General features: G+C 37.4%; 2 protein-coding genes across 5 annotated transcripts in view; one reads left to right on the forward strand and one right to left on the reverse strand.

The window, feature by feature from the left end:
• SHTN1 (shootin 1) overlaps nt 1-8,703 on the forward strand; it is a 91,434-nt gene extending 82,731 nt beyond the window's left edge. For 2 of the 4 annotated variants that reach the window (XR_006282753.1, XR_006282754.1), the window contains 2 exons: nt 6,278-6,792; nt 6,895-8,703. Coding sequence is in view for 2 of the 4 variants with exons in the window: in XM_038411550.2 (XP_038267478.1) it covers nt 6,278-6,500 (223 nt within the window). In the remaining 2 variants the exon portion in view is untranslated. Of the gene's footprint in view, nt 1-6,277 lie in introns of all 4 variants that reach the window. The other 2 variants (XM_038411550.2, XM_043518919.1) reach the window with 1 other exon arrangement.
• A 731-nt stretch (nt 8,704-9,434) lies between these two features.
• Nucleotides 9,435-17,408, reverse strand: part of ENO4 (enolase 4) — a 33,562-nt gene continuing 25,588 nt past the window's right edge. Inside the window, exons 9-13 of the mRNA XM_038410460.2 lie at nt 16,737-16,862; nt 14,057-14,252; nt 12,908-12,975; nt 12,224-12,341; nt 9,435-10,161 (exon numbers count right to left, since the gene is read on the reverse strand). Coding sequence (XP_038266388.1) covers nt 9,950-10,161; nt 12,224-12,341; nt 12,908-12,975; nt 14,057-14,252; nt 16,737-16,862 — 720 coding nt within the window. The 3' untranslated portion in view covers nt 9,435-9,949. The remainder of the gene's footprint in view (nt 10,162-12,223; nt 12,342-12,907; nt 12,976-14,056; nt 14,253-16,736; nt 16,863-17,408) is intronic.

Raw genomic sequence — 17,408 nt, forward strand, 5'->3', positions numbered from 1 at the left:
AGTCCCATTGCAGAAGAGGATCATATAGTCAGTGAAGGCCCAACCTTGCAATCCAAACACATGAATAATTTACTGACACTAGTAGACTCACGCCTCACTGGACTCAATGGTGGGAGTTTTGCCATTGAATTCAGTACAGTCATCATTTCACCCATTGGCTTAAATGGAACTAAACACATGAATAAAGTTTCTTGTGTATAAGTGCTTACAAGATAGTGACTTAAATAAAGTAATTGGAGAACTCACATATATGTAAGCGCTCCACAGTCTGAGCCAGGATTCTAGAACTGGGCCTCACGTGAGTAGATGCAAGTCAGTTCTAAAACATCCTTGTAAACAGACTAACTGATCATATTTCAGAATTTGGAAAAATTAGTTCAGAGGTAAAATGCTTTGTTTTTGACTATCAGTCCAGTGATTTCAATACAACAGGTTAATAAATTGAAGGCTAGAAGCTGTTAATAAGCTGGTGTGGAATCGGGAGCCAGGGGGTGGGGAGGAGAGGCAAAGGAAGGAATGGGTCACAAACAGAAACTGTGGGCCTTAGCTCAACTTTAAGACGACTCCCCATACAACTGTCCTCCCAAACATTTATCCCAGCAGGAGTCTTAATTTAATGGCAATTCCTCAGGAGAGACTAGTTAATGTTTTGTTCGGTTGGAAGCAAAGGGAGTTCCCATGGCTCCTGTGGTGTGTACACAGAGAAAGGAAAGGTGTGCCTCACTCTTCCTTTCTTCCCCCCCTCCCCTTAGTAAACATTTGTTTCCAGGCAGTAGATGACTCAGTTAACAGAATGAACTACACAGAGGGGAAGGCTTAATCTGATGATTTTATACAATTAAAGGATTTGTTCTCCTTCTCTCAGCTGTAATCCTAGCACCACTAAATTGTCTACTGACACTGCAGGAAACAGCTTGGCCTCAGCAAGACACAACTACAAAGGTTTTCTGTATGCAGGTTGAACATGGACAATTAAGCTTGAACAACAAAATGAGGAGGACAATAGGATGTTCTGGAAGTTGAGAATCTTCTTATTTTTAACAAATAGTTTTAAAAGTATCTGACATAGATTCTCTTTCTCTCTGAAGTGTGTGTGTGTGTCTGTGTAAAATGTATAAAAATACCCTAAATTATAGTGCAGATAGCTGACACTGAAACGATATTCAAAACCATTCCGTTTCAGTGACTTTCACTGATTATTCGAGTACATGCTACGGCAGGCACAAAAGTGACAGTGGTTTTTAGGTAGTTTGATAATCCAGCCCACTGACTATGGAGTATTTCTAAAAATTCAGTTCTGTTGAGTGTTAAATTCCTTGTAGCTAACTACTACCTGCCTAGGCTTAGGAAAGAACTTCCAACATGGGCAAGGTATTCCATGATTGTCTATTAGAAGATTTCTTTCTCCTGGTATTGGCAACTGTCAGAGATAGGAAAAAGAAATAGCTGAACCACCGTTCTAATCCACTGTGGCAATTTCTTCATTCCCGAAACTCACATTTGAAAAGAACTAGTGTAAAGAGGTAAAGTGTAAAGAAGGTTTTGTGAAAAGTCATTATCTCTGTGTACTAATATAACAGGTGTTTGCCTTTAGTCCTTTGAATTTTATTCACTTCTCTGCTACAGATTCTGAAGTGTTCTCATATGTATTTCTGCAGCACTTGCTTTGTTAATGGTCTAAGGGTTAATTTACTCTCAGGCTGATATCTGCCACACCTCTATAGAGGGCCACAGTTGGCCTGTGCTTCCCCAAATAGCCTGGTGCAGAAGTGGGTCACTGAAGTTGGGTATGGAGACAGGTTACTGATCTGTGATTTGGCCCAAATCCCTGGTTTAGGGAGTTGTAAAGGGCACATAGGTTGGACTAGTAGCCTGTGGAAAGTTGCATTTTGCAGCCTTGTGACCTGCCTGTGGATTAAGGGAGATAAATGTCACAAACACTGACCCCCTGTTCAGTTCTGTGCATACAGCCCATTTTCTTAAGTTTTGTAGTACAGGAGTGAATTTCACCTTAGTTTCTGGGGGAGGTTGTAGGAAAGTTTTTTCTTAGGCCTGGTCTACACTGGGGAGGGAGTCGATGTAAGGTACACAACTTCAGCTAAGAGAATAGCATAGCTGAAGTCGACATATCTTAGGTCGACTTACCTCGCGTCCTCACGGCTTGGGGTTGACTGTCTCCACTCCCCGTCAACTCCGCTTCCGCCTCTTGCCCCAGTGGAGTACAGGAGTCGACGGCAGAGCGATCAGGGATCAATTTATCATGTCTACATTAGACGCGATAAATCGATCCCCAATAGATCGATCACTATCCGACTTGTAGTGTAGACATACCCTTAGTAGACAAAGATATGACAAACTAAGTCTTAGGCCTGGTCTAAGCTGGACGGGGTGGGGAGGATTGATCTAAGTTACGCATCTTTAGCTATGTGAATAACGTAGCTGAAGTTGACTTGCCTAGATCTACTCACCACGGTGTCTTCACTGTGGTGAGTTGACTGCTGACGCTCACCTGTTGACTCCGCCTGCGTCTCTCACCTGGTGGAGCACCGGAGTTGACTGGAGAGCGCTCGGGTCGATTTATTGCGTCTAGACTAGATGCAATAAATCGACCCCCGCTGGATCGATCTCTACCCGCCAATCCGGCGGGCAGCATAGACATACCCTTAGAGACAAGCTCTGTGTAGCTGGAAATTTTCTCTCTTTCGCTAACAGAAATTGGTCCGATAAAACATATTGCCTCACCCAGCTTGTCTCTCAGGCCCAACACAGCTACAACAACCCTCAAACCTGAACATGAGTCGCAGGTTTGGTTTCTAGGTAGTGTAAGCTGCAGTGTCCCACAATATGATGGTAATCTAGTCCACAACTTTCATAAAGCTTCAAACCATATTTAGTTTTGGACGAGGACAACACTCTTTTCAGGAGATTTTGCTTCGATATGGCAAATTAATAGAGAAATCCTGAAAGCATAGGTTTCAGAGTGGTAGCCATGTTAGTCTGTATCAGCAGAAAGAACGAGGAGTCTTTGTGGCACTTTAGAGACTAAATTTGTTAGTCTCTAGGGTGCCACAAGGACTCCTTGCTCTTTCTCCTGAAATCATAGTTAGTGTAGAATTGTGTTAATGTCATCAAAATGTGGGATCGAAACATGAACGTTTCAGTAGTGTTTTTTCACTCTCTTAATGTTGTCCTTTTGGGCTTGTGCTTTTGCAAATGATCAAGACTCTGTCCAGACATGTATTTAGAAATCTTTAGCTTTTAATGTCTATAACAAAATGATATAATTAACAGAAAACCAGATTTTAATAATCTTAAAGTTACAATGCAAACCAGTGACAAAAAGGAAAATCCATATCAGAGCTGGCAGAACTGGTCCTCAGTTTGTCCTGTTATATTGCAGCTGCCCCCAAGATCAGAATTATTGCAAAAGCAACAGTGGCACTATTTCTCAGATTGACAGTCAGTCATAACTCTTTGTTTTGTTGCTTTTGTTGGCTTGTGTCACGATGTTAATGTGAGTATTTTTGTGTTAAAATTACAAGCGCTCCTGCTCGAAACTGCAGGGGAGCTGACACATTAGGCTGCCAGTTATATTACTGTTTATCATGTAAAAATGTATTTAGGTTTCATGTAATAGATTAGAAACATTTAGTCACTTTGAAAAATGTAATATGTGTGGATTTCAGCACTATTCTGTTGTAAATATGAACTCCAGAGAATATTTCAGTCTTCAATACATATTTGCACAACTAATAATTTGAGTTTGACCTCTAAAGTAAAATTCTGAATGGAAAGATGCTTTGTATAGAGCTGGAAGTAAATATCTGAGTCAGTTGGATTTATAGTAATATATAATTTAAAAGGCAGTTAACCATATTATGCACTAATTGCTCTCCCAACCTTTATTTGTGGCAATAAAAGTTGATTTTTTTTTTTGACAACGCATGGAATTTTCTTCGCTTTTTTAAAATGACGTTATATTTACTCTTGGGCTGAAACTATATCATTCCAAATTTCAGCTGTATTTGAACTGTTACGAGTGAGATATATAAATGGGATTTATAATTTAAATAATAACACTCCCTAGCAGCAGTCCTAACAAACTGGTGTAGCTGTGTAAAGGACTTGAAGAAGGAAATCCTAGTAAAACGAATTGTGAATAGTCATTCTTCTTTTACACTAGAAAATATAACACTGGACTTAGTTTCATGGAGAAATCCAGTGATTATTTTATATTGACAGATTTAAATCTTTCATTTTTCTGTCCTTGAAGGTGGTAAATATGATTGCAGTTTTATCCATTTTTATTGTAAGTGAAACAGACTTCAGAGTGTTTGGCTGTGCATCAGTTGTTGGATGGCTGCCACGCACTAATGCAGACTCCCTGCTGTGAGCCCAGTGCAGAATTATACTTTGATTCACCAGATTGTATTAAATAGTCCAGCTGTTGAGATTTGAAAGATAGTTACCTCTGAAGTGAAATAAAAATGAACGTGGCATTTATGGCTTTGACCATTTTTATAGTGTTGGGCAATCAGCTTTTCAGAGGTAGCACTTTCTAAAATAACCCTCTTGTAGTTACACTGCTCTGAAAAGTTTCATTCTCTGTAATGTTCAAAATATCCCACCTTGTATTTTCAGCAAAAATAAGCTTGTGAGGCATCATTTGCATAAAATAAGATGCATTTTCCTTGTTAATTTTGTGTGTTTTGACTGTATTCAAGTGAGTCTGCAACTGTATATATTAGTGCCAATTTCAGAATTAATTAACTTGTACTGAAGCTCTTATGTTAGACATGATGCTTGTGAAGGTTGCTTGAACGTGGAATTTCATTAAATACAAACAACCATGTGCCGTTTGAAATGTAGATGCAAAACATTTGTCTCTTGCGTAAACCAGATGAGAAATTTCACTCTTAGGGTGTAGAATACAAACTTTCAGTACAACTTGCTATTTCTGTGACTTTACTTACATCAGTTCAGGTTGCAGAATTTACTACCTCCCTGTCTGTCCGGTAGGAGCCCATGAAATCTGATCGCTTGAGTTTCAGTTGCTGAACCAGGTGTCCTCTCTCCCTGTTGTCTTTCTGTCTCAGACAGTCACATGAGAGGGCAGCTCATAATAGATGGAACCATCACATTCACTACTTTTCCTTCTGTAGATTCTAGTTTTTTCCTTTCAATACTCAAGTTCACTTACTGGCAGCTTGGAGCTGCATTACTGATTGTGTTGGGGATGGGCAAAAAATGGCTGCAGGCAAGCATGTGAAGCTGAATCCAGCAGTCACGTGTAGTTAGCTCTTCCATGAGAGCAGAGCCACCAACTTGTTGGTGAATCTAGGGGTTATCTACATTAGGGATTTTTGCACTGATGTAGTTCATCTGCCCATGCTTACCTAGTCACAGGGATGTAGCTGCCCCAAGTAGACCCCTTTTGTAGTCTCATTTAGACAGTCATACAAGTGCTAGCCCTATTTTACACTGGTGCACTTATCTACACTAGGGGGTTGCACACTTGTAACTTCACTAGTAGAAAACTCCCCAAAGTAGTCAAGCCCTTTCAGTTTGCTTTGTGGTGGTCTCCCTAGGCAAGTACCCACAATATATTCTTCTTCCTGTGAGGATCTCCCCACAGCAAACGATCAGAGTATTTAGTCTATCTCAAAAAGTGTAGAATCTGGGCCCATTCCCCTCTGCGTGTTAGTGAATCTCATGGCTGGATTGTCAGAAGTGCTCTACATTGAGAATGATGCAGAATGGTGAGCACAATTTGAATATCTGACTATCTCAGTCTACCTCTGTAGCATGTGGCAGAGTTTAGGACATTTAGGCTGTGTTCATCTTTGAGGGGGCAGAATGCAGTTGTGGACAAGAAGCCAGGTTCTCCCTACTTCACTACAGGATTATGGTGTGAAAATCCTGAGTTTTATTTACTGCCACCTCCCTGACTGACATGTAGAACCTAAAACCTGGGGTCCAGCTATGAGCTGATATAGAGAGATCACAGAAAAGAGAGTGTCATTTTTAAGTGACATTCTCCTTCATAGTCTGAAAGCCCTTGTTTGCTGCTGTATAACTTAAATTTTCCTAGTTTACTTCTTAAATTCATAGTGTATTTAGTATATTAACTGATTATTATACTTGTGTGTCATTGTCAGTACAATGCAACTATCCTGGTCATCCATGCTGTTAATAATTTAAATACATTTCTGCTCACTTTTGTTCCAAAAATGTGATAAAGAAACCTTTTATCTATTTATTCTGCTTTTCTTCCCAGGTCACCTAGTTACTTGGGATTTGCAAGAAAATCTATTAGCAGTGAAAATCAAATGGAATCGATCGTAGTTTTAGATCCTGTTTCCGCCAGCCAAGCACAAACCAAAGACCAGATGCTTGAAAAAATCATAAATCAACACAAGATGAAAGAAGAAAAAAATAAACAATTATATAAAGAAACTACTGTTGATAAAGCAAAAGATTCAGACAGCTCTAACTGCTAATTGTTATGCTAAAAGGCTGAGATTTTTGGAAGTCCTTCTCAGTAAGTGTAAATTGCTTAGGTGAATTGGCAAGGGCTATATTCTACACTCAGAACTATATTCAGTAATAGCTTACTGAAATGGCCTATTGTATGCAGTTTTGGTATATGCATTAGCAGGTTACTTAACTATATACAACTCAAAATCCCTTTTTGTTTTGGCCTCGTATGTGTATTTTTCTAGATAATAGGTTACTCACAATATTATTTTTTAATTTTATCAAAAAAATCCCACTCTGTGTGTGTGTGTGTGTGTGTGTGTGTGTGTGTGTTAACAACTGGACACTTTGTAAAAGCCAATAAGGGACTGATCCAAAGCCCATTAAGTCAGTGGAAAGGTTTCCCTCTGATTTCAGTGGGCTTTGGATCAGGCCCTAAGTAGGTAATCACAAAGAAGTACCTTTCCTCATTTAGACTGGGTAATATCAATAAAAATCAGTTTGAGACACTGCCTTAAAAATGTTTTGATCCCTGTTTAATACAGGGCTTCTACTGATCTCCTCCTCACTAACATCTCCACACAGGCTATTTTAAATCATTTTAAAGCACAAACGTGAAATGGTCTCTCCAGTAAACGGTTGACACGAGCAGTGAAAACAGGCAGTGCAGTTTGCCAGTTTGGTACCAGGAGTTTTGGTAACTTTTTCTAAATTTAGAATGTTAAACTGATGCTTCCTTAGCCTGTGGGAATTGAAACTGCTGTTAAGATCTGATCCCACTTCCATTGAAATCAATGGAAAGACTCCTATTGATTTCAGTGGAGTGAGTCCTCAATATAGAGTGGGAATAGGAAAATAATGAACAAGACCCAATCCTGAAAAGCTGTGCCTATGTGGACATTTCCACTCCCCCTTTACTGGATCACAGTGTGACAATACATTCCTGCACATCATTACACAAGTAAATAACCCTTATGCATAGGAGTCTATTGTAGTCTGGCTTTAATGAGCCAACTCCCGCTGAAGTAAATGTAAATCCTTTTGAGTTGAAGATGAAGGATGGGCCTGTGGTTAATGCACTGGGTTGGGACTTAGGAGATCTGGATTCTGTTCCCAGCTCTGACACAGCTTCCTATATGTTGTGGAGCAAATCACTTATGTTTTTGTGCCTCAGTTCCCCGTCTTGTTCTCCCAACTTTTGTCTATCTTGTCTGTTTGGATTGTAAACTCTTCATGGCACCGACAGCACCCAGCACAGTGGGGATCTGAAGTTGGTTGGAGCCACTAGGGGCTCCTGTAATAAATAATAAATTTTACTGGACTCCTGTGAGTAAATTTATACAGGATTGGGCCTCTCTGTCAATCTTACAATTGATTTGCACTCAGAGCTCCCATTGACTTCAAGAGGAGGTCCAATATTACTAACACACAAACTTACAACATGATCCTTGTAAGCCTTATACTGTGGTGGCATGAGTTGTGTTATGTGATGACACAAGTGCCACATTTTATCAAGGCCCTTCTCTCCAGTGAAGATAGAGCTACAGGTATATAACTTACTCTTCACTACCAATCCCCATTCCATAGACACTTTTAAAAATCAGCACAATATTTTACTCTGCTTGTCTGCTACATTGAACAAACAAATGTAATCAGGGATTTATTTTTTAACTTAAACTTAAGATTGGTGTTACTGATGTTGAGTGGTAATATACTTGAATGCACTATTTTTTTTTAATGCCCATAAGAAACAGTGATAGTATTTTAACTATTGAAAAGGATGAATGTCTTCAGTTTGTTAGCTTGGCTTTGCATGGAGCTGTCTGGTGCTTCTCTGTTAGAAAGAAAATGATAGTCATGAATGTGGTAGTTGTGCCTTTTTTTTTGGCATGTTTGCTAAGCAAATCTTGGTTGATCTAATTAGTTAACTAAATGTATTTCCTAAATTTGGGGAAATTTGTCACTTTATTGTATATCTACATTTCTGTGGGTTTTTAGTAGTTAATTTTACACTTAGGTATCTGTTTGCTTACACTGAATTTAAAATGTAAAATTTTATAAATGTATTTTCCCTCAAATTACTACTACTGCTGTATGTTAACCGCAAGCTATCCTAAAACAGAAGTGTTTTTTTTAAAAAATACTACTTCTATGTAAACTATTTGTTACACTGATATAAATTATTTATCTTTTCACTGTTGCTTATTAAAAATCTTACTGACAGTTTCCCAGACACTGTGAAATCTTATTATTGTTATTCTTTACTTGAAAATGGGGTAACCTCTTCTATCTGTGCAAAGTGCAGCTCTTTTTGTCTACACTTGGGGTTTACACTGATGTAACTGGCCATCAATTGTTCAAATCAGGACAAAATTCCTGATGTACACCAGGCTGATGAGAGGTATTGAGGATGTGTTGTGTGATGAAATAGCATAACAGTCAAGTTTCTTTGTTTTCATAAAGTGTTTGATTATTACTTGTCCATAGTTTGTTGTTCTTGTATATAAACCTTAGACATCATTTTAAAATAAATAGACTGTTATTGTTTAAAAAGTATATATAGTTATGCAGAGTCTAGAGAAAAATAATGCTATTAAAACATCCAGTACTCCAAAATCTTGTTTTGGAGATGATGAGTAAGAGTTTTCAAAAACTTCTCCCTACTGGCCTAACTCTGTTTCTACTGAAGTCAGTGGGAGTAGAGATAGGTCAGTGTGGAGCAGTTTTTGAAAATCCCACACAAAGTATCTTCAGGTAAATGTTATAGAATATCTAAAATAAGAAATGACTTACTGTGTAGGATTATTTTGTGTTACAAATTTACCCTGGCTAAAATATATACAAAGAAATATAAACACCTATTTTAGTAGTGCAGTGTCTTATAGCAGAATTATAGAGACAGGGTGAGTGAAGTAATATCTTTTATTGTACCAGCTTCTGTTGGTGAGAGAGACAAGCTTTTGAGCTTACACAGAGCTCTTCTCGGTCTGGAAAAGGTACTCGTCATGTCACAGCTAAATACAAGGTGTAGCAGATACAGCAGAATTAGAGACAATTAAAACATGAACAGGTACAAAACCTATCAAAATAGGATGTGTTTGAATGAAAACAAAGTAATGCTGAACTTCAGGCATTTAAAAATAGTTTGTTAGGTAGATGTAACGGTAGAATTAATGGCAATCAAACAATTGAAGTTTGATTCACTGAGAATTCACTAGAGTCTCGCCTTATTGCATTGGAACGAGGGGGAACCCCTTGCAACCATGTGGAAACTTAAGTAGGGTTCCATACAAGCACATGATTAACCTCCTCACAGACCTAACGGCATCATCAGAACCTAAAACTCAAAATTTAGGATCCAATCCTGTGTGATGCTGAGCACCTTCAACTCCTATTAACTTTAATGAGAGCTGAGGATGCTCAGCATCTTGATGGACTAGACCTTTGATATCAACTTAGTGCCAAACTGTCATTAAGGAAATATTGATGCGTCCATCTTTGTAGCCTTGTTGAGATGCAGTGTACCACCATGTAAGGAAACAGGATTTTGGTCCTGGGCCAGCGGAGGCTGAGAATGCTGTGAAGGCCATGAGTCCTGCTCTAGGGGAGGGAGTGCATCGAGAAGTTCTTCTGCTGTTTGTGCCTCTTCAGCAAAATCAACAAATTCATGGTTTTCTCCTGAACCTGCAATGGAAAAAAAAATTCCTTGATCTAAACAAATTTGCAGACATTACACTAGATTTAAAAAAATATAATCCCAAATGATGCCTGTATTATGCTTAATTTACGTAAGTACACGGTTTTAAAATTAATGAAAACTCACTACCTCCCTTGGGACTGATCTACAAGTGACAGAGAAGCTAGGCCAGATTGTTAAAGGTATTAAGGTGCCTAGAGATGCTGATAGGTGCTTAATGGGATTTTCAAAAGTGGCAGGGTACCGAACTCCCAGATGCCTTGGCACTTCTGAAAAACCCACTAGTCACCTAGCTGCATCTTTAGGTGCCTAAATACTTTCTGCAATCTGGCCCTTAGAGTCTAATGGGGCTAAATGCAGGTGTAGCAGTTCACCAGTACACTGTTGGTTGCAGGATCAGAACCTTGGTCCATAATAGCCTGACTTTGTTAATCTTCAGGGCATAGTGATAGGTCCATCCCTTCTCCCTGATCCATGTGGAGATGGAAGTAGTTAGAGGTGGATGCGGATTTTGCTACTGGGGTTTATTACAGCTAGAGCAGTGTTATCTGCAAGAAACTGCTGAAGTTTGAGGTGTATTTTTAAACATTTGTCAATGCTTGGTATCTTTTTGTTTATTGCACTAAAGTACTGCATACTAAAATACTGATGAGCCAGTTAAGTTCATACCGCTGTAGTTATGTGCCCCGTCACTTGAAATGCACATAAGAAAGATGGTGCTGCACATGCAGGTTCAGCTAAGTCCCCTTCCTAGTAAAATGGACATGGTGAACTTCTATTTGGGCTATTATATTACTATATTGCTGTTTAGTTGTAACAGTCTTTACATATGTGTAAAGTAAACTGATTTCATAGATTTTTTTTTTTTGTCATAGTCCTAGCCAAGACCCATGCAAAAAATGGTGGTGCTAGGGAAAGTAAGTAGTATATATAATAATAGGTAAACATTTTATTTACCAAAAAAAAAAAAAATTAAACTGGCTGTGTTCCTTTAGCTGCCTCACCCTCTGAATTGAACATAAGGAAGGCTATTACACTTGTATAGAACATGTAGAGTACATGGTTGCTGACAGTTACACATATCATGTATAAGAAAAATCTAAAGTATAAAAATGAAACTATATTACATGCTATACCTGTGAATATAAAGTTGTGTGAAAAAAATCTGAGATATGCAAGAAATAATACGCTATCAAAGGATTAAAGATTTTGGGCTTTTACTCTCACACGGGTAAAAATCAGGAGTGACTCCACTGAAGTTAGTGAAGTTATACCAGCATAAAACTGGCATGAGAGAAGATGCAGGCCATGTCATTCATCCTGGTACATATAAGGAGCACAGGTTTCAGAGTAGCAGCCGTGTTAGTCCGTATCCGTAAAAAGAAAAGGAGCACTTGCAGCACCTTAGAGACTAACAAATTTATTAGAGCATAAGCTTTCGTGAGCTATAGCTCACTTCATCTGATGCATCTGCTGTAGCTCACGAAAGCTTATGCTCTAATAAATTTGTTAGTCTCTAAGGTTCCACAAGTACTCCTGTTCTTTATAAGGAGCACACACAACTCACGTTGCAAATGCATCCTTAACATTAGCATTTCCTGACTTTTGAATGCTTATTCATGCAACCTGAACTTTCTCAACATAGTTTTTGTAAAGAATATTACTGTGAAATGGGTTGTAAACTGAAGCTATGGTGGCGACACATCTGCTTTTGAATTAAAATTTTCTGTGAGGAGAAACCTTAATTTAATGCAACTTTTATCTTATTTTTGCCAACCTGGGCTTGAAGATTCTAACCAATTAATTCTGCTGAAAAATGTGATGTAGGCTACTCCTCAAGAAGGGGACTATTTTAACATTCAGGTAAACAGATAATCCATTAGGACAACAATATACGTTGTGGCAAGTGCCATCCTAGTTTTTTGTTGTTGCTTATTTATAGTCTTTTCATTCCTTTTCCCTCCCGTGGAGCAGTTTCAATCATTCCTCCTGCAATCTTTGTTCTCTTATTCATTGCAAGCTGAAAACAAGTAAAAAAGAAGCTCATACGCAGTGTTCTGTTCTTGGCCAGTTCTTCCTCTATTGTAAGAAGGCGGTTGTATTTGGTCACCCTTTCTCCACGCGAAAGACCTCCCAACTTGATAAACCTGGCACCCAGGCCAACAGCCTTAGGACAAAAAAAGTGCATATTTTAAAATTCCACAGTTTAGCAATGAAGTCACTTTCTTCCTAGTTATTTAACTTTGATGTCCTAAAGTAAACCCTATTCACAGTACTTCTCATCTCTCTATGTGGGAATAAAACTTTCCTTTATTTAAATATATAGTTGGAGTTGCACACTAATTATCACTGTCATAAGAAATGAAAGTTTATTTGCAAATGCAATGTCAATACAAACAGACTATCAGAGCTAAGATGTACTATACAAGATTGTTGTTACTATTCAGGTATAATTTCAGTAATTCATTTACATTTTTACAAACTAATGCAAGCCAATAGATAATACACACTTTTAAGTATGTTCTCTTTATCCTGCTTTGGCAATTTTCTTGCTTTTAAAAATAATAAAAGTTCAAAGATTAACTCTCTATAAAAGGTGACTTTCTAAGGAAAAAAACCCTTTTAATAGCTTATATGTCTTTCTCAAACACAGACAGCCTTTCTCCTAAATACCAGTTCATGATAAAAGCAATGGTTTAGCAATTCTGCAACTGAACAGCTTTCAATACATACCAGATCTACAAGGCTATCATCTGAAGATTCTCCAGCTGGACTTCCTAATATGGCAATATGTTTTTGACCTATACAATGAGTTTTTAACCTTCATTAGTAAATATTTTATATATTTCACAAAAATATAGATTTCACTTTTTATACATTAAGTCCTTTGGCTCGCTCTGAGGTTAAATACAAATAGGGGAAAGATGGAGTAAATGCCCTCCTGATAGAAAAGTATACAATAATATCTGTTTAACGGTTGCAATATAATACATGTCTGCATTTTTATTATTTCTCCTTTTACCTTATTAAAACTATTTCCTTTTAGCCTGGCTAAGGTGACACCTAGCATCTGTGCCCTAATTCTTATAACTACTATAGGCTAAGTTGATCATTCTGGCAATGTATTCCAGATGGTAGAATGGGATTCTAGGTACTGTATTCTAATTCTAAATGTATTCTCTTGCTTAGCAGAAGTGATTCCTCTTCACTATGAAAAGCAGCCCTCTCACCTGGTGTGATTTAAATCCGAAAGCTCACTATTCGTTGATTTTTGACATGGTGGTTTTTTATTTTGTTTTATTTTAGGGAGGAGGGGAACAGTTAGATGAATAAAAATGTATGCATCATAAAGTCTCTGGGAAACTATAAAGAACAAAATTAAGATGCTGACAAATGTAACTCCCTTCCACAAACTTTACGTACAGTAACGACCAAGGGTCAATAACAGAGAATCATTAATTTATCTGTCTAGACTACATTTGTGGAGCAATCTGGTTTTGTTTGTTTGTTACAGATAACGTTTCCGCTTCCTCCAGTTCAGCTTTTGTTTGAATGTTTGTTTTTCAGTTCTGGTGCCTGAATATATAAAGTTTAGCCATAGCTTGAAAATACATACACATTCAAGACATGCACAGTATCACTCAGATGCATTTGAAGCATTGGAATATATTATAAGGATTCCTTAAATATTTTTAAAATATATGAACTCCTAAATATATTTGGCAATCAAGCCATGAGTTTTAATTTCTTTTAATAAGCACGTCCTAAACTGTCAACTTCTGAATTTAAATGTGAAATATTACATATTTATAGATTGCATAGGTGTAGCTGTCTAATGTATTCATTATAGGGTTTTGAAATTCAGACTTTTCCACTACTCACCATCTAGAAGTCGGGTAAGTTCCATGAGGTCAGATATCTTGGTTTGATTTGTATATTTTATTATAAGACCACTGCATTTTGGTACATTTATATTTTGATCCTCTACAAGTTTAGAAATACTTTTGGCTGCATCTTCGGCAATCAAATAACATCTGGAACCAACAGCATTACATATATTGCTCCATTGCTGGCCATCCTGGGTAAACAATAAAGTAAATGATTAGTTGTTTATAGGACAAACTTAGGAAAACAATAAAAAAAAATGTTGAGGGGTGAAAATAAGGTGGTGGTGGGGGGCATAGGGAACACCAAGTGTGAAATTTTGATCTCACTAATGTTGATGCAAAGCAGCCATTGACTTCAGTGGGACCAGGATTTCGCCCCAGGGCTATCATTCACATAGAGAAATTATTTTTATTAACAGACACAAATCAAATATATCACTGGCATTTTGTTTGGCTGTAGGGATTTTGCTAAAGGCAAGAAGAGAGCTAGTCACAGGTAAAAAGCATCAGCTAATATATTACTGCAAAATGAATTGAATGTAGGTGTCTGCTACCCAGATTACACTCCTGCAGATTTGGGTTAAAGGAAAACTAATGGAATATAAAATAGTTTCCAGGCAATTGATCCAACATAAAATATGGCTAAATAGCTAGAAATTTATTTATTTTAAAATCCATATCCCATTTAAATATGAAATAGTGAAACAGAAAGTAGGCATATAATCGGCCTGATGATATGTATCAAGACAGGAAGATAAGAGCTGCAGTCAGACTCAGAGAGAACAGCAAAAAAAGTTGGCCTTTTTTCTGTTCACAAACTATCTGTGAATAGATGGTAAAATTCTCAGAAGATTTGTAAATTTCCTCAGTTCATAATTCTTGCTCTACCAATCACACACAATCTGTATCTGTAATTAGAAATTTGCACTATGTGGGGCTCCAATTCAGCAAAGCATTTAAGTGCATGCTTAAGTCACATTGAAGATGATGGCACTTAAGCACATGCCTAAAGTTAAGCACTCACTAAAGTGTTTTGCTGTACAAGAATGGACAGATGAAATGGGTCCAGATTAGTGATAATTCTAAAATGCTCAAATGTTTGTGGCAAAGCTGTGTTGTAAGCTTTGTCATTCGTTTTTGTTAAATAGTGAACTATTTTAAGCTGCCCCATATTCAATTTTTGATATTCTGCAGATTTCTATACTGAAAGCACATAACTTCATCACAGCAGCTGTCAGGGGAAGTTGGAAGTTTTGGCAGCTAAGGAACAATCTGGGCTTCTGGCACCTCGGGAAGAGCGTGACTCAATTTAGAACTGTGAGAGAAGCAAAGCTAGCTATACATTTCTGCTAGGATGATCAGCAATGAAATTGTTTTAAACGTTCATATTTAAATGGTCACCTTTAGGTTTCAGAGTCGACAACCCATTGAGATGAACTGGGCAGTTCACTCCTCTCAGAGCTATTGTTTCAGGCTATGGACAGATTCAGGAAGACAACATTGCATTGGTTTACCCTTGGTTCACATTTTTAAGGTTTTCTTCATAAGCATGAAGGCTAGAAAGCTACATTGTTTTTGTTTTGAAAATGTAGGGATTTGGTGCATAATTCTTCTCCGAGGGATAGATTCCACATTAAATTATGTGGCTGCAGAACAGTGGAAAATATATTTCCATGGCTATAGTTGTGTTTTTGTCATTTTGAAATATAGCAAACCTATATATTAACATAATTGGAAACAATGATAAAACTATTGATATTTAAATGTATAAAATTTGTCCCTTTCATCCATATAAATATCTTCATATCATATTTAATATTCTACTTAATTATAATTTATTGGCCAAATCAGTTTCTCTTCTAATTTTGATTTTATTGGTAGTTAAATCTAATGTTAATATACTCCAGTTAATTCTATGTGGTTCTACCACTCCTTTTAACGCTGTTGAGCAGCACTGTCAAATTTAGGTTTATATTGCAGTATGAGTGTAAATGTTGGTGCGATAGTATCATAGCAATTTATTACTAAATGATTCTTAGGAATGTACAGCTATATCTAAATCTTTTTTCCTGCTGCACAAGTAGTTTTTCACTTTTGCAATGTATCTAAAATACTATATGAGCACCCAAGAAAGGATGTGTAATTAAAATGACAGTGGCTTAGCAAGTGGAATCTGCCAGAACTTCATTTTCATTTAATTCTTTAAAACACATTACGTATTGTGTATCTGCATTATGCTCACACTAATCAGGATTAATTTCTATCAAGTGTCATGTCAAATGTATATAAAGTAAGGACCATTATTACCAATTTGTGGACATGTGAATGAAGTCTGACATAAATTTTCATTCTGGGTCTCTCAAAGAGAGTGAAAAATGCCACTTTTTCCTTATGGTTTTAATTTTTGGTAAACGCATGCAAGCTCAGTGAAATTCCTTCCATGGTTCCTGATGAGTACACAAGGTCTGTGCAGAGTTAACACATGGCCTATGCATCACATTTGTACAACTTAAGCTCAGAATGGGGATTAAGTAGGATATAGGTGGTGTATAAATGGTGTACTGGCCCTCTGGATAGGTGTGAATTTCACCCACGAGTGTTTGTATGGCTTCTTATATCCTTTAGAAAATATATTTCCCAAAGCATAATCTAAAAGCTTTCAAAATATCTCTTACCTCTTTCCTCAGGGGATCTACTAATGCAATAATAGAGGGGTATTTATTAATTAGGTCCACATACAAATCGACCATTTCATCAGGACTTTTGAGTGTTCCAGTCAGTATTTCATATTTTCCTTTGGTCTAAAAACATAAGTTAAATGTATAAAAGATAAAAATGGTAACAATTTTGTGGTAAACAATTTCCATGCAATCATGCAGATCCAGTGGCCACAAAACCCACCCGAGGTGAATGCAGGGTACACAGCCCTTATTTCAGTCCAGAGACCATTAGCTATTTACTCAGGCTTTGTGTGAGGTGAATGGAGTTTACCTCCTGCTATTTTTAGACCTGTGCATGTCCAAGGCAGTGTTGCCAACTCTCATGATTTTATTGTGAGCTTTTCTCACACACACCCCACACAAAGTTTCTAGCCCTAATGGGTGCAGAAAAAAGCTTGAAAACATGAAATGAGTGCACTCTAAAGGCTCAGAAACCAGAGGGCAAAGAAAAAGAAGCAAAATATATTGTTTTAATGCCATTCTTATGATTTGTGGGACTTGACTCATGATTTTTGCAAACCTGCGGTTGGCAATACTGTCTAGGTAAAGGTAGAATTAATGGCAGAATGTCAAACTACAGGAGAAGTTTTAGCTTTCATCACTTTCACACAACATTAATGTTATGAC

Source organism: Dermochelys coriacea, chromosome 7 (assembly GCF_009764565.3).
Source record: "Dermochelys coriacea isolate rDerCor1 chromosome 7, rDerCor1.pri.v4, whole genome shotgun sequence".
Taxonomy (NCBI): Eukaryota; Metazoa; Chordata; order Testudines; family Dermochelyidae; genus Dermochelys; species Dermochelys coriacea.